The sequence below is a fragment of the Balearica regulorum genome, chromosome 9 (assembly GCF_011004875.1).
Source record: "Balearica regulorum gibbericeps isolate bBalReg1 chromosome 9, bBalReg1.pri, whole genome shotgun sequence".
Classification (NCBI taxonomy): domain Eukaryota; kingdom Metazoa; phylum Chordata; class Aves; order Gruiformes; family Gruidae; genus Balearica; species Balearica regulorum.
The window spans coordinates 14,921,705-14,949,664 of NC_046192.1; the positions used below are offsets into that span (position 1 = coordinate 14,921,705).

At 37.7% G+C, this 27,960-nt stretch overlaps 1 protein-coding gene across 5 annotated transcripts in view; it reads left to right on the forward strand.

The window, feature by feature from the left end:
* Positions 1-27,960, forward strand: part of ATP13A3 (ATPase 13A3) — a 60,757-nt gene that overhangs the window by 5,721 nt on the left and 27,076 nt on the right. For all 5 annotated transcript variants that reach the window (XM_075761214.1, XM_075761217.1, XM_075761215.1 and 2 more), the window contains 8 exons: positions 17,406-17,499; positions 19,440-19,613; positions 20,395-20,565; positions 20,869-20,939; positions 24,596-24,676; positions 25,504-25,573; positions 26,431-26,565; positions 27,365-27,437. In XM_075761214.1, coding sequence (XP_075617329.1) covers positions 17,406-17,499; positions 19,440-19,613; positions 20,395-20,565; positions 20,869-20,939; positions 24,596-24,676; positions 25,504-25,573; positions 26,431-26,565; positions 27,365-27,437 — 869 coding nt within the window. The remainder of the gene's footprint in view (positions 1-17,405; positions 17,500-19,439; positions 19,614-20,394; positions 20,566-20,868; positions 20,940-24,595; positions 24,677-25,503; positions 25,574-26,430; positions 26,566-27,364; positions 27,438-27,960) is intronic.

Below are 27,960 nucleotides of genomic sequence, written 5' to 3' on the forward strand. Positions count from 1 at the left end.
ATTCTCAGGGACTATGTGTTGGAGGACATGATGAAAGTTCAAAATGACCTGAAAAACAGGATGAAATTCAATAGGGACAAATGCAGAGTACTGCACTTAGGCAGGAATCAGCTGTGCAAATGCAGGGTGAGGAATAACTGGTTAGGTACTGGAAAAAAGACCTGGGGGTGTACTGGATCACAAGTTGAACATGAGTCAGTGTCATGCTGTTTGCAGAAAAAGCAAATATCTTACTGGGATCTTTAAATGGGATTATTGTCTGTGAGATGTAAAGTTTAAATCCGTTGGCATTATTTGCTGTTGGTATACTCTCCGTGTGCAGACAGCATCTGTTTTGGATGCCAAAATTCCAGAAGAATTTGGACCACTTGGAAAGAGTTCAGAGGAGAGAAATACAAATAATCAGAGTTCGAGGAAACAACTTAATAAAGATGGAAGAAAATCTGAGTTATTTTGGCAAGAGATGAGGAGGTTAAGGGGAATGTAAGAAATTTCAAGTATTTAAAAGATTTGTAAGAAGGAAATGCTATTTTCAATGACCATGATGGGCACGTTGAAATGGGATTAAGTTTCATCATGGAAAACACTGATTAAACTTCTAACTTCCTCACAGTAACAATGGTACTTTAATGGCCACCAGTAACAGACTTCTTAAGAACAAGTTCGTGTGTTGAGAAGGGCTAGTATAGTTGGTTTAGGTTGAACAATAGACTAAACTCTCTATTGATGTCCCTTTCATCTAATTTTATAGGATTTTAGTTTGTGTCAAGTTTGGACCAAGGAGGGGGAAATACACAGGATTCTTTTTGTTCATTGCTCGGTCATATCATGTGAGTTTAGACCTTGCACAGGTTGAAATGGCTAGATCGTGGTATTTGTACGGGTTTGGAAGCGTACGATGTTCTGGATGTTGCCCTTTTCTTTGGGATGCTGCCTCTTGCAAATGGAGCAAGTTTTCTTGTGCTGTCGGGATGTTCTAAACCTCCATGGTGGAGGCACTACAGGATTGTAAGGGGGGTGTGTGTGTAACTTCAGTGTAGCAGAGCATTGAGGAATTTTCAATCATTTTAGTAGTCTTAGTAGTTTCAGATTACTACTTTACGCTCAGATGGTAATCCTAATGCTTCTGATCCATGCTCAGAAAGGCTACCTTTGGCTTTGAAGATCTTTTTGAAGGACACATACTCTATATTCCCCAGTACAAGAAGCCTAAATGAGGATGGACAGATTTCAAAGTGGAAAGTCCAACTGCAAGTCTAGCCATGATATTTTATTTATTGTTATTTTCATGCACTCTTATAATTGCTTTTGATTGTCTGCAGTAGACTGCAGGACAAAACAAAGGATCCAGCTATTCCTTGCATTTCAGTGATTGATTTGTAAGATAACTGGAATATGTGGAAACATTTAAATTAATCCTATGCGTTTTTGCTGTCATATCATGTCTACAGATCAATGAAGAAAAGTGCAGTTACCCTTGTGAACTCTGTCCTTTAGATCTGGCACAGCGTTTAATGTCAACACTAGGAAGAGCTTATCTTCTGGAGGATACATTTAATGCAGTAGTAGATAGCAGGAGCAGAAAGATCAATGATGTAGATAAGGGTTGGCCTCCAACGTGGTGATTGTACCATGTGTTGGCAGTTATATTGTTAACTGCCTGACTTTACCTTCACCCCACAATAGTATTTATTGAACTGTGTAACTTTTGGGTACAGATGAATTTCCTGAAAAGTCCTGTTACTGTTGAATTGTTAGAGATATTTTTTTTTTCTGAGTAGAGGGATAGTTTTTCTTACCTCTGTTTCTCAAACAGAGGAACTGTTTTTATCTTAGAGGAGTGGGGGAATCTTAACATATCTGCCGCTGTCACTAAGTTGTGAAGGCTTGATCCAAAGCCCAGTGAATTCAAAGGTTTGTTCCATTGGCTTGAGCACTCTTTGGCTGAGGGTGCTGCTGTCTAAAACTGGTGCTTCTGTCACTATAGCAGTACTTCAGATCTGACAAGCCAGCAAAAGGTTCTTTCCAGACCAACTGGTAATTCAAACAGGAACATAAAAGGGCTGTCAAGTGTGCAGTCTTGCAGAGTGCATTCTTTGGATTAACCCCATCTTCAGTTGGTCCATTTGACGAGGACCACAAAAAAGTTTAGTGTTTCAAGAGCGAGTCTTGACATTACGTTCCTGCAGCGTAGCCGTGCTTTATTGCTAGAGGCAATCTGCTGAGCCTGAACACTGGCAATATGGAAGACCTATGGTGTGCAAAGGAGCAATGGTTTCAACTCCAGTTTGGATGGCCAGGTTTTAAATGCCGATGAAACACAGCTTCTGCCTGCCTGTTGTTCTGTACAATTGTACTGCTGTGACAGTTATCTAGTGCTTGGGTGAGATCAGCCCGTGGTGAAGGGCATGTGTCTGGAGTAGAGACAGATGTAATGTGTCTGAGTGAACAGACGCACTTGGAAAACCCCTGTTGTGCAGTCTCTGTTGGTTGAAAATGTACTTGGGCTCCTGACTTCCTAAGTTTTGTTAGTTCATCCACAAATTTTATTTTTTGTTTGAAATATAAATTGCATTTATGATCATGTCTTTTCTGGCAGAAATAGCTTTAGTATAGTAATAAACAGGCAAAAATGTAGGAACACGCATAATGTTTCCCCATACAAATTGTATGCTTTTGTAGGGGGAAAGCATGATAAAAAATAACGGTCTTGTCAGCTCAACAGAGTCCTTACTCTACAGCCTGCAAATGTAGGTATCCTCATAGCTCTCTTCCCTGTGCCACCCTTTCCTTTATTTAGCAACATCCCTTCCCCAGAGAGACAGCTTTTGTCAGTAGCAAGACTGTTGGTGTAGTTGCATTCTGAGCATACGTTGTGAAGGATTTTTGTGCCTCGAGCTGGTACTGGTGTGTTATAGCATTTGCAACCCAGGTCTTAGCCTGTGGTCATTTTGATAGTGATTATCTGGTGCGTTAAATTGCTGCTGTCTCTTTGCTGGAGATTACTAGTCCACTTAACTCCACTGGTAGAATGGATCATAGGAGGGTTTTGCTCAGGTTCCAGTGCAAAGTATTTTGCATTTGTGTAGTCTGCATCTTGCATGTGGAACAAACGGAGAGTGCCTCAGTTTCTTCTGCTTGCTGTTATCTTCCAATGGCTTAAATGTGTGGGAAGCAATAGTATATTAAATGCCACGATCGTCTGTCCAGCTGAAGTCAGGTAACGCTTGTTACATGTAGCATTGATGGATGTGGCAGGAGAACTTAGACTATACTCAGACAGTAATTGTGCTGGTTGATTAGCTGCTGTCCACAGAAGCTGTATCTGGTTAAGAATATTTTGATGTGCACCCTGAGAAAATGCTTTCTGTTGACTTATTGCTAAATTGAAGTAGTTCACCTTTTATAATGCTCATTTCCTTGCAGACTAATTTTTGATATTGTGGATGTTGAGCAGTTGAGGCAGTTCAGTTTGCTATGTTCATGGGGTAGTATTTGGTGGTGAATCATCTGCTCGGTGTTTCACTGTATCATCCCATCTTATCTTTGCTAAATTCCTAGCAAAGTGTGGTTTATATCTAAGCTTTCCTCTATCAGGGAGCATCCTCATTCCTTGGTGTGTTAATTTTGATTTTAGCTAAGTTAATATTTCTTTATTTTGAAAGTGTGGTAGTGTATCTATTAAATACAGCTATGAAAATGGGCTTGGTATCTATAGCATCGGCTTGAAAGATAGTAAAAATACAGTAACTCGTGGCTGATTCCCTTCTTCATGGGCCATAGAAATAAGGTAATGTTCAGAGCTTCAGTCTTTTTCAAAGCCTTTTTGATTGCTTTGCTTTCAGTTGAAGTAGTTGCTTGTGAATTTCCTTTCCTGAGTGCTGTGGCCAAAGAGAAACCAAAGGACATATTGGTACAGTAAGTTGTGATAGTGTTAAAATTGGGTCTTTCCTAAGTTCTTTTGTTCTACCTTGATAAATGAAAGCATTTTTTAAAACTCTGCAAGGTGGTTGGTGTGTTTGCAGGTAAGACAGGAGTTAAGTGCGTGTCTGTCAGAAAGTTGCGCATGTGGATTTCTAACTATTAATCACAGTGGTTTGCTAGGTATCTTGGATAAAGCCTACTGCACCTGGAATCAGGCTACTCCGCTGTCCTTTCTGTACGGAGTGTACAAATTTGAGGACTCTCTACAAGGGGTTCAATTTGTGCTTAAGTCTTGTGATCCAGTTGAAGCTTCAGGGTGAGGTGTCAACTTTGACAGACCTGCCCTGTGGTCACTTCTGTGTAAACTGTGAATGTCCACCCCGTCTTGCTTTGTGTAGAAAGCCAGGGTAAAAAAACACATTGCGTATGTTGTGTTTGAAGTGTTTTCAGATATATTCAGTGTGCTGCCCTTGATCCTTTTACCGTGAGGTTCGAGGTGTAAGATGGGTGAGGATTTGGATGCTGTGGCACCATCTGGAATAGAAACATTAGCTTCATCCCATAAACCAGAAATTCAGAAAGACCTGTACTCATCAGAAATGGCATGTGGGGATAGTTCTGATGGTACTTCTCGTGTTCTAGAGAAATTCCAGGGATCTGGGACTTGGTGATGAGGAATTTAGTACCTATATAATTGCAAGTTTAATTCCTTCATGACTTAAGAAAAGTAATTAAAAAGTTTGTTTTAAATCTCTCTTCTTGCGAGGCACCATTGTTTGAGTGTTCTTTTCTGGAAACGTACTGCGTATGCTCAGTGGAATCGCAGACTCGCAGGATGGTTGCGGTTGAAGGGGCCCTCTGAAGGTCATCTTCTCCTGTCCCCCTGCTCAAGCGGGGCCTTCTAAAGCCAGTTGCCCAGAACCATGTCCACATGGAATATATTTTCTTGTAATATATGTAATGGTATTTAATGCTTCTATTCCATAGATGTATTTTTTTTAACATCAGCATTTAATGTAACCAGCAGGTGCTTCTAGGAACCAGTGACTTCTCTTCCACTTACCTGCAAAGACTGAGTATGTATGACAGAAAACAGATGCTTCTGCTCTTGAAAATTGGTTTTTAACCAGTCTTAATTAGCTATTTGTGTAGTGTATTATTTTGTGATTTATTTGTAGCATTAGTGTGGTATTGGCCACGTGCAAATTCTTGGGGGGAGTGAGACACTGTAAGAAAGACACATAGCAGAACTGTGAAGGATGATTGGAGATACGGAATGACCTCTGTAAGGGAAACTGTTAGTTGGAGAGAACTGAAGGTGGAGGATAAAACAGTTTATAAAAGAATCACAGGTGGCAGGGACAGAGTAAATAAGGCATGACTTCACTGCCCATTCAAATACAAGAAGTAGGAGGCTTCAGCTGAAAGTAGCAGATGGAGGGTGTAAATAAGGAAAGAAAAAATCCTTGCCCATGAACTCAGAAATTGTTTGCTGCAGGATGCTGGCATACTTAAAATGTGGCTCAAAATAATTAAAAAAAGAAGAAAAATCCACTTAGTATTAAATAAGATGATATGGTATTTGGCTGATGAAGCTCTTGAACTGCAAGTCAGTGGGATTGGAGAGAGTCTACTGGATAGTATCATTATACGACTCTACCCATGATGGCTCCTTGACTGCTGCTCTTCAGGGTGCTGGGCTAAGTGCACATTTGATCTGACCTTTCCGGGACTGTTGTTTTGTTGCTCTTTTAGCCTTCAGCCAGGCTTTCTGTTCTTCAGTTACTTTCATTTAAAGGGTATACAGTAAAAGCTCCTCACGCATTAGATGCATGTGGAGGATCATGGCAGTCCTTAATGGTGCTTTAGAAAGCTGACCTTGGTTTTCACCGAATACTTACTAAAAAACAAGGCTGATGGGGGGAAATCTGAGTGAAGCATCTGGACCAGAGGTATCTGAGAAGAGGCTGCATCTGAATATTTGGCTAGACAGTGGTGATATTTCAGTTAGTGAGGTCAATGCTTGAGGAAAGAGTGCTCCTTGATACATCTAATGTATGTACTTACAACATTTCAGTCTTTGTTTTAAGAAAACTAACTTTTCCCTGGACAGCAGAGAAGATGGATACAGTTACATCTCTTAGTACTGTTATAAAAGGTTTATAGGCTAGGAAAGAAAAAAAAAAATTAAAAAAGGTAGCTGAAATGGGAACGTAAATATTGCTCTGGACACAATACAGTAAAGGAGAATTTCTCCTTTTAGGTAAGTGTGCTGGATGAAAGTTAACTATAAAAGGAGTGATAATAGAAAGCTATTGCTTACTGGAAGAAGCAAGCCTGAAGACTTTTACTGTCATTATCAGTGCTGAGAAGATTGCAGCAGTTGAAGGGAGATCACATCAGATTTTTGCTGAGACTGAGGATGTCTCCCACTGCCGATGCTGTGGAAATCATTCCCAAGAGGTACACAAGCACTGCAAAGTATCATTTAAACTGAGCTATGTAAGGCAATGATGAAAGGTATTGTAGTAGGTGGCTGTGAGTTTATTTAATTTCACAGATTGCAGAAGTCCTTCTCTGAGAGATAACTGTTTACTAAGTTGCTAAAACTCTTCTAGGTTTGTAGCATGGTTCTGAATGACTGGAACGTTGTAGCTAGATGGACCTGGGCCAAGTTTACATTACAGGCAGGGAGGACTTGAGTTAAATGTTACAGTCCTGTACCTCTGTTCTCTTCTTGTCTTTGTCAAACTTCAGTTTGTGGAGATAGTGTAACTTTTCCCCCTGGGTTTTCTCATCTTACCTCATATGATAGTTCTGAGAGTAAATTACATTTTCAGGAGCTAAGCTGTCAGGTTGTATAAACTCCTTATGCATAAGAAAATTGTCTTCTACAGCAGTCTAATCTCTGAATGGGACTTGTTTGCAGATTTTTCTGTTACTTATTTCAGTTATTAGAATTTGATCAAGGCAAATAAATTATCCTGCTTGACATCTTAAATTGTGTTAAATTCTTTGATACAACCTTTTAATTTTAATTTTTAATGTTGTTATATGATATTTAGAGTTTTAGCAATTTCTGTCATGCACAGTATTTCTATTGATTGGTGGGTTGGTTGCACACAAGAGCTCTTTCCTTGGAGTGTTTCTGATCTAAGTAAAGTGAATGTGCCACGTACTTAAGGCTTTGTGTCAATTTATTATGACTGTTTAAAAAAATTACACTTTGAGTAAGCATTAGAAAACCCAGGTTTAAGTGCTGAAGTTTAACCTGTTTGCATGTATGGATCTCCTTACAGAATAAATTTTTACAAGTACAGTTTGGTGCTATTTCTTTTAATCTGGAAGATGTCCTGTCTGCATTTAGCAGTCACATAGTTGAACTTTAAGAATCTTTAAGTTTTACATCATGACTTCAAGAAAATGTGCAGAAATACTGCTGCTTTGTCTCAGAATGCTTGGCTGAAAGGCATTAAGTCATACTTATGATGGGAAAGAAAAGAAAGAGGCTGAAGCAGATTGCTTGCTTATGATGAGTATAACTGGTTCTCAAACTATGCTGTAGGCATAGCTGTATGCCAGCTATACACGCCTGGAGGAAACAAAGGTTATAAAGGAAAGTTCATCTCTTGTCATTAGTCTGGTTGTGTTTGATGCTCTCCTTGTAGGTGAGCAGAAATTTGATTTGAATGTTCTTGTGTTAACCTCAAAAATATTTTCCAAGAATTTAGAGGAAGAGGAAAAAAAGTCATTGCCTCCTTTTACTGAGCATCCATACTACAAAAGCAAATATATCCCAGGAAGCAGATACTCTACATCACACAATAAGGCAGCAGCCACACAGGAAAGGTTGGGCTCTTGGCACAGCCCCTGAGGGGAAATGCTTCCTTGAAAGGACCCATTGTTGCTGGATCTGGGTCTTCAGACTTCAAAATCTCCCCTAGAATATTTGTGGTTCTCTTGGTGCTGGGATGGGGCATCTTTGCCATCTCCATTATCTGACCATAATAGTCTTGGTTATTTAATCAAATAGAAGGACTGAGTAAAATTCGTGCCCCATGCGAGAAAGGAACGTCTTTCTGGAAACAGCTTCAGTCCTCAGCTATTGAAAACTCATGCTGGGTGTAATGGCGCCATGCCTTACTCAAGGTATTTGAAACAGTTTAACTTTCTCTTCCAAGAATAAATAAAACATTTAATTGTCTGTGTTGTCAAAGTCTGTGAATTCTAACCCAAATGTCTAGCATACTCTTCCAAGAGAGGAAAGAAAAAATAAGCATCTAAAATGGATTCCCTGACTGTGGGACAGATCTTATTTCCCTCACGACAGCCAGGTGGGAGATCCAGAAATCTAAAAATGAAACAAAGACTATTTCTGTGTGCCCGAGAGTGGGAGCAAGCTTTGGGCAATTCTGACTTTTGGTGCTTGATTTATCAGTTGAAGATTTTTCACTAATGTAAGTAGCTGCTGCTTGATGTAAGATAAATGAGATGATGGGAAGGTTAGGTGGTGAAGTGCTTGATGAGTTGTCCTTGATATGACTGCTTTCCTAAACTCTCTTCTAACATGTCTTGAACTTGTGCATGTGCTGTTACGTTCATAGCAAAATTTTAAGTGGTCTGAAAATAGTGATCTGAAGACCAGTTAGAAAGTAAGTTTAGAGTATAGTATTGGCTGTAGTACTTTCTTATCGTGATGACTTGTGATACTGAGTTTGTTAGATGTAGAATTATCTTTCCTTAATGTAGCATGTATTCTACTCTAAACATTGGAATTGCTATTGCAGCCTGCAAAAAGTGTACTTTACAAAGAATACACTCTACAAATGTAAATACAATTTTGGTTTGGTGATTGTTGGATACAATGGTCTTCCTTAAGCCTAAACACAGAAACAAAAGCTTGTATTATAACAGAAAGCCCAAGATGGGAAGTGATAAAATAGGTATTGAGTGGAGGGCTTTGTTAAAATTTAGCTCGTGTACTTGTAAAATTTCCATGTATTCATTAAACTATTATGTCATTCTTATTGTTAGAGCTTGGTTAGTTGACTAAAGTGTTAAGCTTTGTTTGCGGTACAAATTATAACTTTAACTCTTTTCAAAATATAGCTGGAGGATTTTTGATCTTCTGTAGTTCTTTTAGCTTGTATGTCTTATCCACACACTTATTGTACATTATGTGGATAACTTTGTATTTAAGGGTTCAGCCGCAAGCTGCTGGAGAGCCGTAAATTGCACCAGCTTCCATTCATCTAAGGTGCATTTCTCAAATTGAAGGTACCTCTCACAGCATTATAATGTATGTTGAAGTAAAATGTGGTAACCTTTTTTATGGTTCTAAAAACATGATATTCCAAGACTTGGCTAAGTTGTATATCAGATATCAAGTGATCTGTTTCAGTTTTGTAAGCAATCTTTGAGTGACGTGGCTTTTATGTTTCGGGGGCAGGCAAAGACAGGCTCTCATGCATGGTGTGAGGCTTGCCAGGGGGTGCAAGAGGTCTCTAGTGTTGTGCTGCAGCTCAGATATATGGATCCCTCTGAGTCCAGGGTGTAGCATAATGCTGTCTGCCCAAAATCCTGGCTGTGGTCCTAGATACTAAGTGGAAGTTGTCATTGCAAGTAGTGCACATCAGAGATGCACAAATGCCAAGTGCAAGTACACCTGTGTTCAGAAGCTCCTTGAAGACTCTGAGAATCTGTAAAAAGGAACAATGGAAACTTCTCTTTGAGGACATACCAAGACTAATGAGTGAGGGATGATGAATCCTGATGACAAACTATTAGGAGACAAGATGTCATAATGTGGATTTTAGCAGGGCATTCTTACAGTCTTTAAAATAAACTCCTAGCTTTTAAAATTGCAAGTCTATTTAAAAATGGTCCTTTTTTCATTTTCAGTGGCTGCAGGTTCTGCCAATCTTTTCAAAAGCAGCCAGTGGAGAAATTTTGGGAAATAGGACATTATTTTTGTAGATGCTGAAATAGGATCTCTTAAGTAAAGGAGGAGAACTGGAAAGTAAATATGGGACTTATGTCCAAGACACTGTGGGCAGAAGCTTTGGTATCAGCTCTTGAAAGCTTGAAATGTTCTGTTCAAGTTTGCTTTTTTTTTGGTGATTGATTTTTTTTTTATGTGTGCAACATGTTATGTGATAAGTTTTGAGAAGTGTACTCCTAAATCTTTTTTATCTTTATTTTTTCCTGATCTTTACATATTCTTAGCTTTGTGTCCGTGTCCATTTATTTATTGGTACAGCACATTTTAAATGAAGTCAGTGTTTTAGATCCAACTTTTCAGGTGTTGTATGTGGAACTTGTTGGCAGTTGGCATGGGCAGGAGCTGCAAGCTCAAGTAGTAATAGCTGATAAGACTTTTCCTTCTATTTTTATAGCTCCATTTAAAAGTGTGCTTTTGCTAGAGTGTGATCTGTTAAGCTATACCTAGAACTTCTTTCCTTGGCTGCTGGCAATTCTGACATCAGGCTAAGTATTACACACACATTGAAAGCAATGTATTGAACGCAACTTTGCATGGTCAGTGCTGCCAAGTGGTGTGTAGGCCAGGAGGTCTCATTAGCAGGATGGCAAAGGAGATATTGGGTCAAGAACAGATTGGTAATTTTTTTTTTTCCTGCTGAGAAACGTTTCTGTGGTCTGGGGTGAGAGAGTTCTTAATCTTTCTGGAATAATTTTGAAGAAGTGTTTTCACTATTTCTTACTGCTGGTAGCTGGATAAGAGATACTCTGTTTTATATGAATATGGGCATATTATAACATGCAAATTTTGAAATGCCCTTAATATTCAGAGCAACTTTTGGCATTTCGCCTGAGGTACGAGTGTAGAACTGTGTTCCAAAGCACCATCTCCTTGGATGTGCTGAGGGTTCCTGTGCAGCACCTGATACACGGCCTCTGAGGGGTGATGTGGAAAGCTGCCTTCCAAGGAAGGGCGGAAGCATGTGCTTTTCCTCTGTCAATCGTCTTGTAAAATGAACTGCCATGCTCTTCTGCTAATGGTCAGCTATAGCCCAGACTGCATTTTTCCTAAGAAATTGAATGTATTTTGAAACGGAATGTATTCTCAGAATATACATTCATACCTCTTCCTGACCTGATACTGCTCTTCTAGTTTGAGTACTTCAGTGTTTAATTTCATAACTGCCAGTATGGCAGAGATTGAGCATTAGTTGGGATGTTTTGGGTATGTAAAGCATACCTCCTGTAGGTGTATTGCATGAGTGCCAGAAACCTTTACCATAATGTGTGGGAAAAATGGACATTGTCTTTGTAAGTCTGTTACCTTGCGAGGTTGACACCTTCTCATGGTAAAGAGTTGGAAGTATGGCTCTAAAGTGTAGAAATGTTTAATTTCTGAGTGACTTAAATAATGCTTGGCTTTCTAGTTTCAAAACAAAACTGGGTTTTTCTGTGTTTTGACAGCTAGTCAGGATACAGTTGATGATGTCTCTCTGCTATGCAAGAGGCACTGTCCACAGTTAAGAATGACTGTTCAAGGTATTTTTTTAATTCAGAAATCTGAAAGACTTGTAATGACATCAGGCCATTTAGAAACTTAATTTTCAACTCCAGAGCTGTGAACTGTCTCTTAATGGAGGATATATTTGTTGTAAATAAATTCTTGAAAAGGATTTTTAGTCTTTCAGTAGCCCTTAAAGATACCATCATGATCCTTTGGGACCCAGGAGAGCCAGACGGGTTACTTAGTAAGACACTAGGTCATATTTCAGGGATAGGATTAATCTTTGATCTATATTGTGATCTTTTTCTAGACAGGTCAATTGTTTTGGTTTTTTTTTTTTTGTCTTAATTATCTTCGCATAGAAACTTATAGTGCTTGGTGTATTTAATGACAGTGATTATGTAGGCAGCTGAGGAAGATTGACTGATATTAATGTCTGCACATAGGTGGTTTTTAAATTTGGCCTCTTTCATGCATGTCTGTGTCTCTGTCTGCTTTGCTAGATCTTTTCATTTGCCCTTTGTGTTCTTACCAAAGCAGTGCTAGTTCATCCTTGTCTTGTACAGAAAAGTAACTTATTTCTGCAATGTTCGGATAGTGACCAGGTTACCTGTTTCAGCTTTGTACCACCTGATCTCTAAAGGCTGTCTAAATTTGGGGTGTGTGTGTGATTACTTCATTATGCTCTCCGATAATGTAAAAATGCTGAGAATGAGAAATGCCTGTATTTCTTAACTACAGCCTTTATAATCGATTTGCTCCCCGAAATGAATGTTGTTGTCTTCACTCACAACAGCTGTAAATACAAGGAAGGGTTTGGTCAGAAGCACATATGCTTTTAGCCGGGCAGATAATATCAGGACTCGTGCACAGACCTGAAACTGTCTGCAGGCTCCTGGTGAGGCATTTGTGGTTTGAATAGAAGGAGCTGGACCGGGCAGCCGATGCCTGGAAGCGCAGCCTCTGCGCCAGCCCGGCCACAGGCTTCCAATTGTTCAGCCACACTGGAGGGAGGAAAAAAAAAAAGGCATTCCAAGCAGTGCCAAATTTTCTTTGATATGTTAATCTTTTGATAACAGTTTGAAAAGCCCTTGGAGACTTTTTTTAGATTTTAGACAAAATAGTTCATTTGTCAGGACTTCCCTTGTAGATAGGGTCTCAGTTATTAAGAACTGCCTCGCTAACTCATGATAACAAAAGCAAGTGCAGAGGACAGCTGCTGGACTGCTCGTTGGTAAGAGAAACTCTTTTAGTTATCTCAGGATTTTTCTGAATATCTGGAAAGAAAAAAATAGGCAATATTTAAGATACAAGTTTGTAAGTTTATTTACTTATCTATTTTAAGCAAACGAATGATGACAGAGAATAAGCATATATAACAACTTGATTTTAAATGCATATCCATACACAGATGTTACTAAATACTTGAGCTGTCAAAACTGTATTTTCCTCTGAGAAACTTGGTATTTAAATTATCCACTGACTGCAGGAGATCTCAAAAGTTTCTTCTTTTGTAGCTGTAGTCTTTGCAGACCTTGGAATTTTTCTCTTGAAATTATGAAACTTCAGTTAAACTGGAAAACTGGAAGAATAAACTGATGGCAAGAATGTATGTATGCTAAAGCAGAGTTAGTTTTTAAGGATTATGCACTTGGACAAATGTTGAAGAGACAGAGGGAAAATGTCTTTGCTTCCCACCCCCCAAATCAAACTTGAAGGGTAAAATATGCACTGAAATAGTTTGTTAATTATGCCAATTATTAGAAAACAGACTTTAGAGAAGTTAGTAGTCCTTAGAAATTGTTACTTACAGAACTCTTCAGTCATACTGTAGTTCTTTTACTACATTTTCCTTAATAAATATGCCATGAGTTCGCTTGCAGCTTTTATTCTGTTGCCACAAATGTTTATTGCCAATAAATATTTTGGTAGAACTGCTGGTATCCTGGTTGTTTAGTCAGGGTAGATCAACAAATAGATACTGTTGTAGTAATTCAGAAAAGGTGCAACATTTACTTCACTGTGGGGGCTGCATGTAGCTTTATGGTTCTGTACACTGCTGTAATTTCTCCTGTGATCCAATTTGTGATCTGCTTTAGCTCCAAAATATGATCAACTTAAATCTGAAACTGCAGGTGCTATCCTGCTCATAGCCACAGCTACATACTCATCAGGGCAGAGGCAAATAGCAAATGCAGTTTAACTTAATTTTGACATGCTTTTTTTATAAAGTTGCAGATTTACTGTTTAAGCTTGTGATTCAAATGAATGCTCTTAGAACTACTTATAGTTCAGACACTGTTCAGCTGATCTCTATACTGTTTAACTTTATACCTACATCATTCTAAGATGTTGCGGGTGACTTTATGCTCTTAGTAGCTAACAGCATTTCTCTTAGAGACATTTTAAAACTTCCTACTTTTCTGACTCTGGAATATGCTCAGCTAATACAATAGTAGCTCAATGAGTAGAAAATATGTAAACATAAAAGCAGTGGAGTGATGGTAACTTTCACCTTTTGCATTGTTTATGGCCCCTTTCTTGAAAAGGAATAAATAATACTTTTTTAGCTGCTGTTCCTGGTTTGTTAAAGGGGGAGAGGACTTCTCTAGCTATTCACTCCAGGGAACTTGTGCCGGAGAGAGATGGAGTGGCAGCCCTTGCATCAGAGGCACTTTATATTTGAATATTGCTGAGTCCACGTTGCTGCTTGTGAGTGGATTTCAACCTCACTTTGGGTACTAGTAAAATGTCATACTCCCTTGTAGCTTGAAAAGTCCAAGGCTTATATTTAATTATTTAAGCTATCAAAATGTTTAATTTCCCATCATGTTATAGAAGGAAGGAGGTAAAGATGAAATGCCGATTACTGAAGTCTCTTCTGAATTGGTGAGATGCTGCTACTTTATTCAGTCTGATCTGGCAGCCTGATATCATCTCCAAGGAGGGGACCTCTATGGAGCCCGTGGTGGTGGTGTTCAACCCCAGCTTTCAGCAGGGCAGTGAGAAACAAACCCAAAGCAGTTATGCATTTGAATTCTTGATGATGAGCTTGGGCTGATGATGTGCTGAAAGGGATAAGATTGGAGAAAAACCGCTGTTCTTGGTTGCTGAATAGTAATGATTTTCATGACCCATCAACTAAGAAAGGATCTTTAATGTTTTCTGAGTTTAGAGATTTGAATTTGAGTTTAACATGGAAAATTACAGGCAGTATGCGAAATATTGAGAATGTGTGTGTGAGTTGAAGGTTGCTCAGTAAATGAGTCTGTATAAAATAATGCAGATGGAGCTAATGATGTGAGTCAAAAATAGCCTCCTAATGCTCCTTATGTATTCCCTGTGTGATTCTACCCAGCTGTTCAAAGAACTCATTGCATTGCAGAAATTATTGCTGGTGCCCTCAGTGCTGAGATTTCCCTTCGTGCTTCTTCAGACCGACAACTTGACACTCCTTCCTAGCTGTGGAACAGCCCTAAATTAAAGCAATTGCACTTCTCCCTCACGCTGCCGCCATGTCCCATAAGGTGCCTGTTCTGACGTGTTGGCCATGTGTTAATCGCAGTTGAGATTTACTGATCTTGAAGCTGTTTGCATTTATTTTGCCGCCTGGTGCTTTCCTGTATCAAGTATAGTAGCTGCTATGTGTGTTGATCAAGATTGGAGTTTTGCCTGCAGGCACAGGTTTTGATGTTGCAGTACACTATAGCAGGGAAATGCGTGTTTGTTTAAGAGCAGACTAGTTCAAGTATTTTAAATCTAATAATTCTCTCACAGAGCTGTCAAAGTATAGTTCTGTAAACACACAAAACTTTTTCTGGCTGCATGACTTCTTGATTGAAGATGTGATTTGTATGGTGTACGTAAAGTTCTTTGATGCTATTAATTCAAAGATTGTTCTCAGGAGCTTTCTTAGCAATCCTTTGTAGGTTTAGGACAGACTTTAACTGATTTCACATATGTGTCTTTCCCAGGATAAAAAGCTGTTTGGTGAAGAAAAGTGACAATTTAAACTAAAATGTGGTTTAGAACTTGCATGACTTGTTTAACAGATAAGGAAGTATCAGTGGTGCAAATCTTTTGGCTTAATTTCCAAATTTAATGTGCAGTAAGAAAGGTATTCATAGTTCAGTATTGGATAGCAATAGAAAATTTGCAGCTTAAAGCAAGGAGTGTGTGAGCTGGTGTTTCTATCAAAGGAGACAGTTGTTACCAAATTAGCTTCCTTCTGTACAGAACAAAATACAAACTGTATCAAGCACTCAATTTATGAAGTACTGAGTTGTTTTTCACGTGTGGCCAAGCCCTGTGTTGTGATGCAGTTCTTTGCTTCAAGTGTGTGTTCCACTAGGACTTTATTCAGCAGCGGGAGTAGATTTCTGAGGAAACCCGGATCTGGGCAGCAAAAGAAACCTTTTTTGTTGGGTTCCTGCTTCATTTGTTGGCTTAATTGGAAAGGAGGTGGTAGTTCGCAGAAACCACGCAAGGATGCGATGATGTTGATAAACTGCAGGAGCTGGGAGGAAAGACCTTTTGAAGTTGGCATTGCTGCTGAATGTAAGTGCATGGATCCAGGGCTAGCTTTGAGAGGATCTGACTTGAAGTCTGGTGATTTGGTTTGTGATAATGTTGGGGAGTTAATGACAGTGAAGAACTTGGTAATGGTTGTACTTTTATCGTAATGCTACTTAATACTAAGGATTTTAAATAGTGGCATCCTAGTCTTCAATGGACAGCTGAGATGAAGTTCAGTGGAACTTCATCAGTGATTTTTTTTTTTTTTTAACTGTCTTCTGTCTGGATAAATGACAATTGCAATAACTACTTGTGCTATGACAGTGAATCCTTAATACTTGAGGACTGCTCATATGCTGTGGTTGTAAGTGCTGTCTTCTGAGAGATTTATATAGGTGCAGTAAACAAAATCAAAAGCTGTACAATGTCAGTGCAGAGAATGATAGTCAACCCATGTCTTGGCAGGTGACCTCTGGCTATTCAGTGGTTTTAACTGTGGTAGATGGTCCTGTGGAAATATGATACGGATGCATTAATTATCAATTGTATGCAATTAATGTGTACAGGGCTGCCCAAATGAAGGTTAGATGCTGTTTTAATTTTAAAAAATTAGCTTTTTGACTTGGTATCTTTTGATTTTCTTTGTGATGTTGAAACTTCTGATGAGCCTCATAGTATATTGTAGCCTTTTGTTTGTATCTCTTCCCTATTGGAATAGGGATCTGTGTGTACTATGTTCATCTCATAGACAGCTTCATATTTTTTCATGCCTTTCCCTATTCATGAAACTGGAGATCATAATCTGTCCTCAAAGCACCCCTCAAGATTTGCAGCTGTGAGAGATTTACAATAAGAAATGAACCCATTGATACAAATTGAATGGTAAAAGAATTGGAAAGAAGGGAAAAGACTAAATGACCATTAAGCATGTCTTGATTTAGAAATACTAAACTGGAGACTAGACTTTTTTTTAGCATGCGCTTATTTTTCTGCTCAGATGAGAAATACACATCTCGGGGGTACAATGCTTTTCCTCTTGAAAGATAGCGTGGCTTCTGAAAGCATTTGCTTGGAGCTATTAGGTATAGAATGATAGAAATGTGTAATCTTGACCTACTTGTAAGCTTTTTTACAAATTTAACTTATTTCTCCATCCTGAAGTTTGTCGAATGTACCAAAACCTGCTTGGTGCGTGTAGAATGTAACCAAGTTAAATTGGTACAAGCTCTTTTCCCTCCTTCAAAGCCTGCTGTTTCTGCAATATTTCACGTGTATTCATCCAGTGTTCAATCTTAAAGCTTTACTAGAGCTCCTTGGGTTCTAACTACTGGAAACTGGTAACAGTGCAAATTTAAGATCTATATTAATGTGTTGTCAGTCTGTTTTAAGTGTACGCACTTACAGAACATAACTCGAAACAACCTAATATTTAGGTATAAAATCAGTAATGTTGCTTCAATTTTTAATTCTTTTGTTGTTAAAGGTCTTCCATATCTCAAGTCGAGAAGTTCCATATCATACTCAACATGGAGAAAGAAGAAAAGAAATTTGTCAATAAAGCAGAGGAAGATGAGATGGTAATGAATTCTGTTTGTCAATTTTTATACAGTGAAAGAAACACATTTTCATGTTTTTTCCTCTAAATGGGGCATATTACATCAAGAAGTGGACTGCTCAGTTTAAATCAGTTTAGCAATTTTATAAGGTTATCCTTGTTAATCTTTTTTTGGTATTAAGAAATATAGTCTTGAGATAGGGAATGTTTTTGTTGAAAGCCTTTGTGAAGGTGCTGGGTTGGCTACATTGAGATCATTAGTCCAGTAGATAACAGATTTTGGTACTCAAGATTGTCCTTTTTTTTTTTTTTTTTTTTTTTTTAAGAAAAATGGAAGCATAGTGGGTTGTGGATTTTTTTTTTTTTCTTCAAATCCTGGAGCTTTTTTCTTGTCATTTAGAACAGATCAATGCTTCATAATCTGACTGTATTCTGCATGCTCTTGCATATTCATATTTATGCAGATAAGACCCACTCCCTAAAGCATGGCAAGCAGTTTTACGGGTATTTGGTAGCACGTAAACTTTGCTTCCTACGGGAGCAATGGTATCTCTCTTACTGTTTGTCCTGGAAGATGCAGCAGTTAGATTTGACAGGAAAATAGTGGCAGCTGATCTTTAAATTTCTAGCCCATTCTAGAGACAACAGAAACCATTTGGGGTATATAGTGATTTTTGTTTTAAAAAAGGGTAGATTCCTGAATTGAAGTCCTTGTTCAGTCTTTGTGCATGCTGCTAGGAAAAGCTGCTACACTAGAACAGCTATAATACAGAAAGTAGGCAAATACGCCTTACAACAAAAAATGAAACTGAGGTGCTTGTGGTCTGATCACTAAAATCAATGCTTTTTGGAGGGAGTAATTTTTTTTGTCCCAAAAGAAGTATTAACCTCTCCCGCTGTCTTTCAACCACCTGTTTTTATTGGTAAGGAGTGAATACTTGCTCCAGTGTTTTGGGGGTAACAGAGGTTGGGTTTTGTCTCTGCTTTTTGTCAGCTGAGAAGGCTACAAAACAAACTTGTTGAAAATCCTTTTCTTAGGAAAGGAGTTTAAACAATTTCTAATACTGTGTAATGAAAAGTACAAAAAATTTTCTAAGATGTCGGTGTCAATATGAACAATGTGGATGGGACTCAATGGCAAACTTCATTGCCCTTTAGCAGCAGGAAATGTAATCTAATGATGTAATGTGAAACTTGGGAATATAACACAGCATCTAGTTAAGTCACTGAATTATTTTCTGTTCCTGGCCGTTATCAGGTTAAGTTAGTACACACTTAATATTTTGTGGTTTGTTTTTTTAAATGGGAGCAGAGGATTTTCCAGCTGGTGTAAGTTATAGAACTTTTGAAATTGTGGCTTGCAGTTTCTAATGTTTCACAGTAGCATTTCTTATTAAATGGCAGGCTAAATAAGCCAGTTTCTCTACTAAAAAGTAGTATTTGATAAATATATTTACAGGCTTGTTTAGAAAGTATGAAATTCAGCTAGCACTAAATTGTATGCTAGCTAATCAAATGCTAATGTGGTAAAATCAGCAGTTGACAAAACCACATGTGCTTTTGCTCTTGAATGCTCAGCTGACTTGTGCTGCGTCATGGTCAAAAATTTGGTTGTTTGCTGAGAGTTAAAGCAAGTTGTGTTGCAACCTCAGTCCTTAGGGAGCAGTGCAGAGAGGAGACAGGTCCTGCAATGAGATGTTTTAAACAGCGTGGATGTTCTGCCTTTGTCAGGCTTTTACTGATGTTTGCATTTCTGGCTGAGAAAAATGGTGTTCCTTTTTGTTGCCACTCTGTTATGTATTAAGTTTTTTAAATATTTCCTTCCCCAGAAAAGAAAAAGGAGAAAATGGCTTTGAAATTTGATTCACTTTAAATATTGCACTTCATGAAAAATTAATGTTGGTTTCCCGAGCCAGAGTAACTAAGAGGGTCATTGTTTGTTGTTTCTCTGTTTCCATGCAGGAGATCTATGGCTATGATCTATGTCGCTGGAAGCTGGTGCTAGTTACGGTAGGAGTGATCTGTTCTGGTGGCTTTCTTCTCCTCCTCCTCTACTGGATGCCTCAGTGGCGTGTGAAAGCAACGTGCAAAAGGACTACGCTTAAAGACTGTGAAGTGGTTCTGCTGAGAACAACTGTAAGTCTGTGGGATGGGGCGCTTCTCCTGGTCTGTAGTTATTTTGCATCACTCTTGCTGCTTGCTAAGATACGCAAATCCTTGCCTGTGACACAGGTGTGGTTTTGTTTTACAGCGCTGCAGAGCTGTGCTCCTTGGTACTGTACATAGCTTTCCTGCACATATGGGAAGACTGACAGTTGCTTGCAGAGGACATAGCAAAAAGAAAGTCTTTGCTTTTGGATTTTAAGAATTAAAACCATGAATGCTGTTGTCATCAAAAGTTACAGAAGAGATACCTTGTTCATATAACCTGATAACAAGGTTTTCATGGTCAGCAAAGATAATATTTGTGTAACTGTGGACCCAGGTGTGGTTTGATTGCAAGTGATTTTCGTCCTCCACAATTGCTATGTACAGTCCCTCGTTATGATCTTGTGTTAAGTCCTCAGTTATTTGAAGTTGTAGAGCGTGTGTAGCTGAATGCATAGGAATCCCATAGTTCTTCCTACTACAGAACAAATATATTAAATTGCGAAGGGCTGAAGATGTCAAAATTCAAGTTCCAAGACTCATTGCTTAAAAAAAGTTAAATCTTTCAGTGCAAAAAACATGCTTTTAGAATTGTGGAAAGAAAATATATTCTTAAGGTAGCTGATATTGCCTTGGGGATATCTTCTGTAGCTATGTATGGACTCTGCTCATCTGTCATCTGTTGTTGACACGTTTTGCCACAGCTGTTGTAGTTAAAATGCTGTTTAAATGCTGTTTCGACCAACTAATCTTTTCCCCTCTTTTTAAGGATGAATTCAAGATATGGTTTTGTGCAAAAGTTCGCATTATGCCTTCTTTGGGAGCCGATCCGTTACAGAATCCTAACCCTATTGTACACAAGGTTTCAAATGGTCATGCTGTTCATTTCTGTGAATCTGCTGCAGAAGAGAATAAAAATGATTTGAACAAATATTTGCCTGTAAGTAAACCTGAAATACAATGCTTGCTAATTTTCAAAGTACCTGGAGTAAACACACACAGTGCAGTACACACAAACTGCTACTTTTGTCTAAAAGGCTCTTATTCTTTGTTTGGAGCACAAATCTTTTCCTCAATAACCTGTTATTGGAAATTGTGGAATGCTTGAAAAATGAAAGAAAAGTATTTATTTTTCAGTGAAGTTTTTCTAAATTCACTTTCTGTCACTGTTCAGAGTAAAGTCAGTCAGAAGAAAGGTGTTAAGTGGTGCTAGTTTAACTACGCATGTCTGTTGCCCTTGCAGATTCGTTATTTCACACATCACAGCGTGAAGTATTTCTGGAATGATTCAGTTCAAAGTTTTGATGTTGTACGGTAAGAATACTTTTTTCTTTTGTGTTGTGCTTAACACTGCTTTTTTTAAAACGTTATAGCGTGCCTAAGAACATGGTGAAAATTGGTGTCATATTCTGACCAGCTGTTTTAGCTCATTGAGTCTTTGTTTGAACCATAGTGAGAGCAGGGGCATTGTAACTCAGTGTGACTTTGGAAGGAAAGTATTTGTGTTTATCTACCTTTATTGAGCATGACTCGTATAGGGTGACGGGCTGTATGCCTCTGCAGGCTCTTTGCTTGTTCTTGGAGTGATTTTTGAGAATCAGAGCACCTGTTTATAGACAGTTGTTCTCCTTCTATAAACTCTTAGAAACTTGCCTTCTGATGATGGAATAACTTAAATTTTTTGCATTGCTGCTGAGTTAGACCCAAAAGGAGTATCTAGGAAGAGGGGAATTCATCGAATACCTTGTTGCTCACCTTTGTGTAGGTCTGCTGCTGCATTTTAGTCCAGTTGAATGTGATCCCTCTTTTGTTACTCTTTAGTAACAAAACCAAGTCTCTTGCATTGATAGAAAATGTCTCTTAGTGGGCAGTACTAGCTGCGCTCACCACATGGGACGTGCTGTATTTTCTTTTATCCAGCAGCACTGTTGCATGATATTAGGGTTGAAGAAGAAAGTTCTTTTTTCTGATGCTACTGCTAAGTCCTTCTCACAGTGCTAACAAGTTAAATGAACACAGGCTTTGCTGTTTTTGACAACTGCTTGTTAAAATAAGATGTTCAAATCAGAAATATAACCTCTTTTTAACTTAAATCAATGTTCACTGCACTGAACCATCATGTGGAAAAGTGCAAGCACTACACATAGAAAAAATAAATGATGAGTGACTGAAGGAAAGAAAAATAGCCAGAATTTCTGTAAGAAGAAACATACTCTGCGAATGGTTCTTATTTGCACGCACTTTTTTCAAAAACATGGTATGGAAAGTTATCAGCAATGCCAACAATTTAAAGAAATGATCATAATACAAGCAGTTACAAAACTGAGCACCCCTCCTTCGGGAGGGTGGAAAGTCTCAGTTCATGTGTAAATAATCAAAAACTTTGTATGCATTTTTTTTTTTGTGTTAAGCCTCCCATGAATTACAGTGGTGCAGGTAGTGATGCTTGTTATTTTGCATTACAGGGTCCTGTTTGCATGCCTGTAGTATCACTAATTTAAACTGTTCCAAACGATTATTTCTCACAGATGAGATTTAAAAAACCCCCAAATTATACATTTATGCTAAGAACAAGTATGGGGGGAAAAAAAATCATATGATTCCATGTGTTTAGAAAAAAATGTTCCTTAGCATTAAAGCAGTGACTTGAGAGTTGGCATTTGTTGGCTGTTTGACTGTGCCTTTTGATGTTCTTGTGATAACTCAGCCAATGTATAAGCCCTGAAAAAATCTCAGATATGCCTGTGAAGTTATGTGAGCATTTATTCAATCGCATTCTTGCCAATATGCCAAACTTTCATTTGTTTGATGTATTAGCAACGACTGAGCCTGACCACTTGTTTAGTCAGGTACTGTAGCTGAGCTGGACACCGTTATTTAGCATTTGTATAATGAAGAGGAGAAACAGCCGGATCTGAGACATACCCGACAATGGCAGAGTACCAAGTCACTCTTGCACAAGGTCAAATAAAAATAAGGGTTTGCTATAACTTTTCTCTAAAGTGAATTAGGTATGATCATGTAGTGAAGTATAGATACCACCTGTGAAATAATAGCTGAACTTAGGAATGATAAATATTCTGAAAAGAAGTCTTAAAAATTTGTCCTTCATCGAGACACCTTGTCTGCTCTTCAGTTTATGTGAAAACCAGAAATCAGTGTTACCTAATAACATGGTAGATAATCAAGTTAATATTTGTAAAGAGGTGGTATATGATACTGAGGGCTTTATCATGAAATCCATAGGCTAAGTAGGCACAATACTGCATCATGAAGATAGGTTCTCTCTGTGCTGTTAATTATGCAAGTATCCAGAGACAGAACAGTTTGAATGCTTAATTAAAGACTTAGCACAAAACAGAATAGAGGCAAATTAAGATTTCTTGGGCAACTAATTCAGTTATGAGAGCTTGAGTTCATATCATTGTTCTTTTTATAATAACGTAATATTAAGATCAGTGTTTTAAACACAGGAAATGCAAGTGTAATTGTTCTTAAACTAAATCAGATTTGGTCACATAGCCAAAGAGGATGCAACTTTGACCTTGTATGTCTGTTTTGTTTTAGCTAGTGTCAGCTGAGCCTCTGAGTGAGTTGATGAGTGCTTTATGTAATAAACTGTGTACACGGGGATTTTTTTAAATGCCCTGGGAATCCAGTACTGTAACAGTGCTGTAAAAAGCAGATAACATCCAGCTAGAAGCTTTGTCTTGGCATGGACATTACATACATAGGTATGCATATTTGCATATAAAGCACTTAAGTTTAGGGATCCTACTTAAACCCAATGTTTCTTTCCTTTTTGTGCAGGAAAAGAAAATGTCAATAATTTGGGATAGAATGGGAGGAAAGGCACAGTTATTAACAGAGAATTGTATATTTATTCCTCTAAAAATCATAATTTTAAAATCCTTGAACTTGAAAAATTTTAGGGAAACCTTCTAAACCTGTGGCCAGATTAACACATAAACGTTTTCATCTTCTGTTCTTTTGCAAGATGTTGGTGGAAACATGGTCCTAGCATTTGCGATAGTGAGGATGTTTAAAGCTTTCCCTGTGTTCTAGAGAATGGAAATAATTGTTACTATATGTGCACTATAAAGAGAATTTTCTTTACTGTGGCAACTCTGAATCCTTTTTAGGAGATAACTTAATAGTTTATCCATATAAAAAAGACTGGTGTTGAATAGTGCTGGTTGTGTCATGTCATCTGTGAAAGCCTTTTGGAAGGTAATGATACCTTCCTGTGTATCCCAAGTGTGTCCGCTAGAAGATGCCTGGATATTGGGCAAGATATGTTGAATTTACTGAGTTTGGTAGTTGAAATGATCCTGTAGCTTTAAACATAATGATGTTTTAGGTGTGCTTGCTTATCTGCAGATCTTCTAAATTACAGCATTTGCTTTCACAGCATGTAGAAAAGTCCTGTGAAGATGAGTCTTCCAGTGATAAGGAAGCGCTTAAAATGTAGACTGTACTTTACCTAGTTATGGATAAAACTTTATAGCAAGATGCTACAGAATAGCTTCAGTACAGATTTATTTGATAAATTGATTAATAATTGTTTCTAAAACGCTTCAGTTTCTACTTAGAAACAAATGAAGATAATTTAAAGAAATATTAATCCATGTTGATTTCATATACTGTTTTATAAAGCTTGCTCCCTTTTTATAGAGGCCTTTGAATACTAGTTATGCTAGTATTTTACTTCATTTTAAGTGTATCTTCATTTTCATTGAAATAGATATGACTGTCCTACAAAGTAAGATGTGTCAAGAGGAGGACTACTTTTAACATCTCATTGGTATCTGGACTTCTGACAAAAATAGCTGGAAAAACATTAATCCATAGACTTTGTTCTTTTATAATACAGTGTAACTCTTGGCAAAGACCTAGCTCTTGAGTTACTGAATACTTCATTTTAGGTGTCAGGTTTCTTAAATAACTCATTCACTTTTTCCTTTATTTAGAGGTCTAGATGAATCTGCATTCTGTTCTTCAATTCATAACGAACACAGCATGGGACTGACAAAGGGAATGCATGATTACAGGTAATATTGCAGTATTTGTGGGAATACTCTCAAACTGCACTGACCATGGGAATTGGAACTATTGTTTAAAGTAATTCAGAACATATTTCTGAAATTGTATTTACTACTTAACATTTTGAAATAAAATAAGTGTACAAAAAGAATAGCAAGCAGTTACACTTTCAACCATGTTGGCAGGTATACAGTAAAATTTCACACCTGATGTAAAACAAAGTAGTTATTTTTTCCACATAATTCACCTTTAAGTGGCATAAATATTACCAAAACATACTGTCATTGTTGAAGGATGTGTATGGGTTCAGAGGTGAATAGCCTGATTCTAGTGGAAAAGTCCAAGAGTTCTTTAGCTGGAAAGATGCTCATTTGTCTCAAGTTGCAGATTGTTGAAGGCTTGAAGGGAACACTAAGGGAGATCACTCACTGTGTCCTTGGCTAGTGGTCATTGTGAGAGAGAGGATTGTAATGGCTAGTAAGGAATATTGGAAGCCAGGAAGCAGGAAACCTGGCCTAAACTGTAACTAACTACTTATTTTAGGAAGATCAGGGTGAAGCTTCACAGGTCTCAGGACTTTGGCTTTAATTTTAAAAGCTTAGTTAGTATCAGAGGTGTGTCCCATAGCTTGCATGGATCTGTCTCTGGTTAGCTGGGGCTAAAGGCATTCCCTACTTTTTCTTTTAATTCTGGTTGGCAAGAAATAACCAGGGAAAAAAGTATTAATTTTTTACCATGCTGTTTTATACTTTCTCATATTAGTGGAATTACTTTGAAGAGGATAAGATTTCTAATAAAAATTTTAACAGTATTTTGATTTTTTTTTTTAATGCAGAAAAGCATTCTATGGAGTAAATGAAATTGCTGTGAAAGTGCCTTCCATATTTAAGCTTCTGATTAAGGAGGTAAGGTCTTTTCTTTAACAAATTAAAAAAAAAGTGTATCATTAAAAGTTACTTTAAGTACAATGACTATTGGGCTGGTCTTCAAATAATGATGTAAACCAGAAACCTTCCCCCAGAGTCCAGCACTGTAAACCAAAATGATATGGACCTTTATTTTTGAGCTCTCCCAATTCAAGAGACCTGAGCTATGAGCTCTTCAGAGTTCACAACCTGGTGCCTTAGCAAGAATGTTAGAAAATGTGTCAGAATTCTTTGAGAGGGTATGCATCTTATTTTTTGTTGTTTATTCAAATGTAAAATGACTGATTGTGTTTTCCATTATCAGCCCAGGGATTATACATTACAATATACACATCAAATGTGTTCTTGCATATACTTTTTTTGGATTTGTTACATTTTCCTTGTATCAGGTGGATTTGAATAATTGACTTGTTATGTGTGCTATAATAATGCTTGATAGAAACTTTTGAACAAAGAAACTCTCCAACTTGATGTAACGGAGTAAGAACTTGAGATGTCAGTGCATTTATTAATAAGAAATAGATAATAACATCCAAATTAATTTAGGAATATCTGATGCACCTTAAGTTACAATTTTTATCATTTTTTACTTTGAGGCTTAGGGGAAAATGTATGCCGTCTTAAAAGTATGTATTTGTGTATTATTTTAGTGAGAGCTATGCTTTTGAGGGGCTGAGGAAGTAGTGAAAAAAGAGGGATCAGTTGGGCAAAACAGACAAAAATCATGTATAAAGAATTGAAAAGCTTATCTCTGGAGGAGGATGATTCTGACTGTCTTCTGATGGAGAATGCATGTGACCTTTTGGTGTAACTTTAATGTTCTGTCACTCTTCTAGGTTCTCAACCCTTTTTACATTTTTCAGTTGTTCAGTGTGATATTGTGGATCACTGATGAATATCACTACTATGCATTAGCAATTGTGATCATGTCTGTAATATCCATTGTTAGCTCACTCTACACCATTAGAAAGGTAAGTTGAAAGAAAACAGATGCATCTTTTCAGCTTTTTACTGGTTGGTTTATTTTGACGTGAAATCACCTAGAAATCTTCAAGAATTTTTCAGAGGTATACAGCTAGAATATCGTTACAAGTTTTCCATCTTTGAGCTGAAAGAATTTGGATTTACAGTTCCTTTAGAGACCCTTTTCTGCTGACTTGCCATGTTTTTGAATCAGTAGATTGACCTCAGATAACAGAAACACTACCTCACTTAAATAAAACTCGGACACAAGTTTATATACGTAGTTGTATTGACAGTAGTGATTCCATCTTGCCTTGTTTCCTTCTGTTTGAAAAAGTCCAATGGCATTGAGCACCAGCCAAACATGTGGATTGTTAAATTGGTGATGCATTTTTCTCTCTAGACTTGGCTGTAGCTGATGGAAATCAAAGTAGTAATTATGCTTACATTGCAGTCTCTGGATTCAGACCAGAGACAAAAAACCTCCTCTTACCTTACTCCAAGTTTATACAACTACTACAGGTTTAACTTATGTATGTTAATGACCAGAATTTTTTTTTAACATTGCGTGGCAGTGTATATTTGCTTCCAGAATGTTGTTAAAAGTAGGAACCTGTACAGGTTAATGCACTCAAACTTTATTTGCCCATAAGTTTCCTAAACTGTGTTCAAGAGAATGTTTTAAGTAACATTTTGTTGTAAAAGAATGTAAGGAATCTCATCACTTCTACTTGTAGAGGTAGAATGTGCATTTAGAAGACGACAAGCTATGCTTTTAAATAATGGACTGTTTTCTCCCCTTTGCAGCAATATGTTATGTTACATGACATGGTAGCAGCTCACAGCATTGTCAGGGTTTCTGTCTGCAGAGGAAACCAAGGTAAATTTCACAGGTGGTTTGGAAGGTTTGAGTTCAAATTGTTCATTAAGTGTGAGTGTAAAGTTGATGTGCATCATCTGTTCGTTCTTTGATCAGCTTGAAATGCTTGCATTTCTTAGCAAAATTGCATGGGAAAAGGAGAAGTTGCAAAGTGGAATTCAGATAGGATAATCATCTGTTCAGGATTATCCTTCTAGATGGTATTTTTAGCTATATTTTGTTCTAGATTAGGTGCTTGTCCTATTCCTGTTTCTTATTATCTACCGCAAATGTAACTGTCGGCGTAGTTTCTTTCTTGGCTTAAAGACATGCATGCCTTGGGTTTCCATTACAATTTATTACCCAGCAGGGGCTGCAAATTGATTTCTGGACTTTTGCTCATTTGGATACCACAGTAGTTGAAGATGGTTAAGTTGTGGTGTGTGATACTGTTTTGTAAGACATGCAGTTGTGTTGGACTTGTGTCTTTATGCTGAAGTTACACTGTAGTTAACTGTTAATATCTTTTGATTCTTTTCATTTG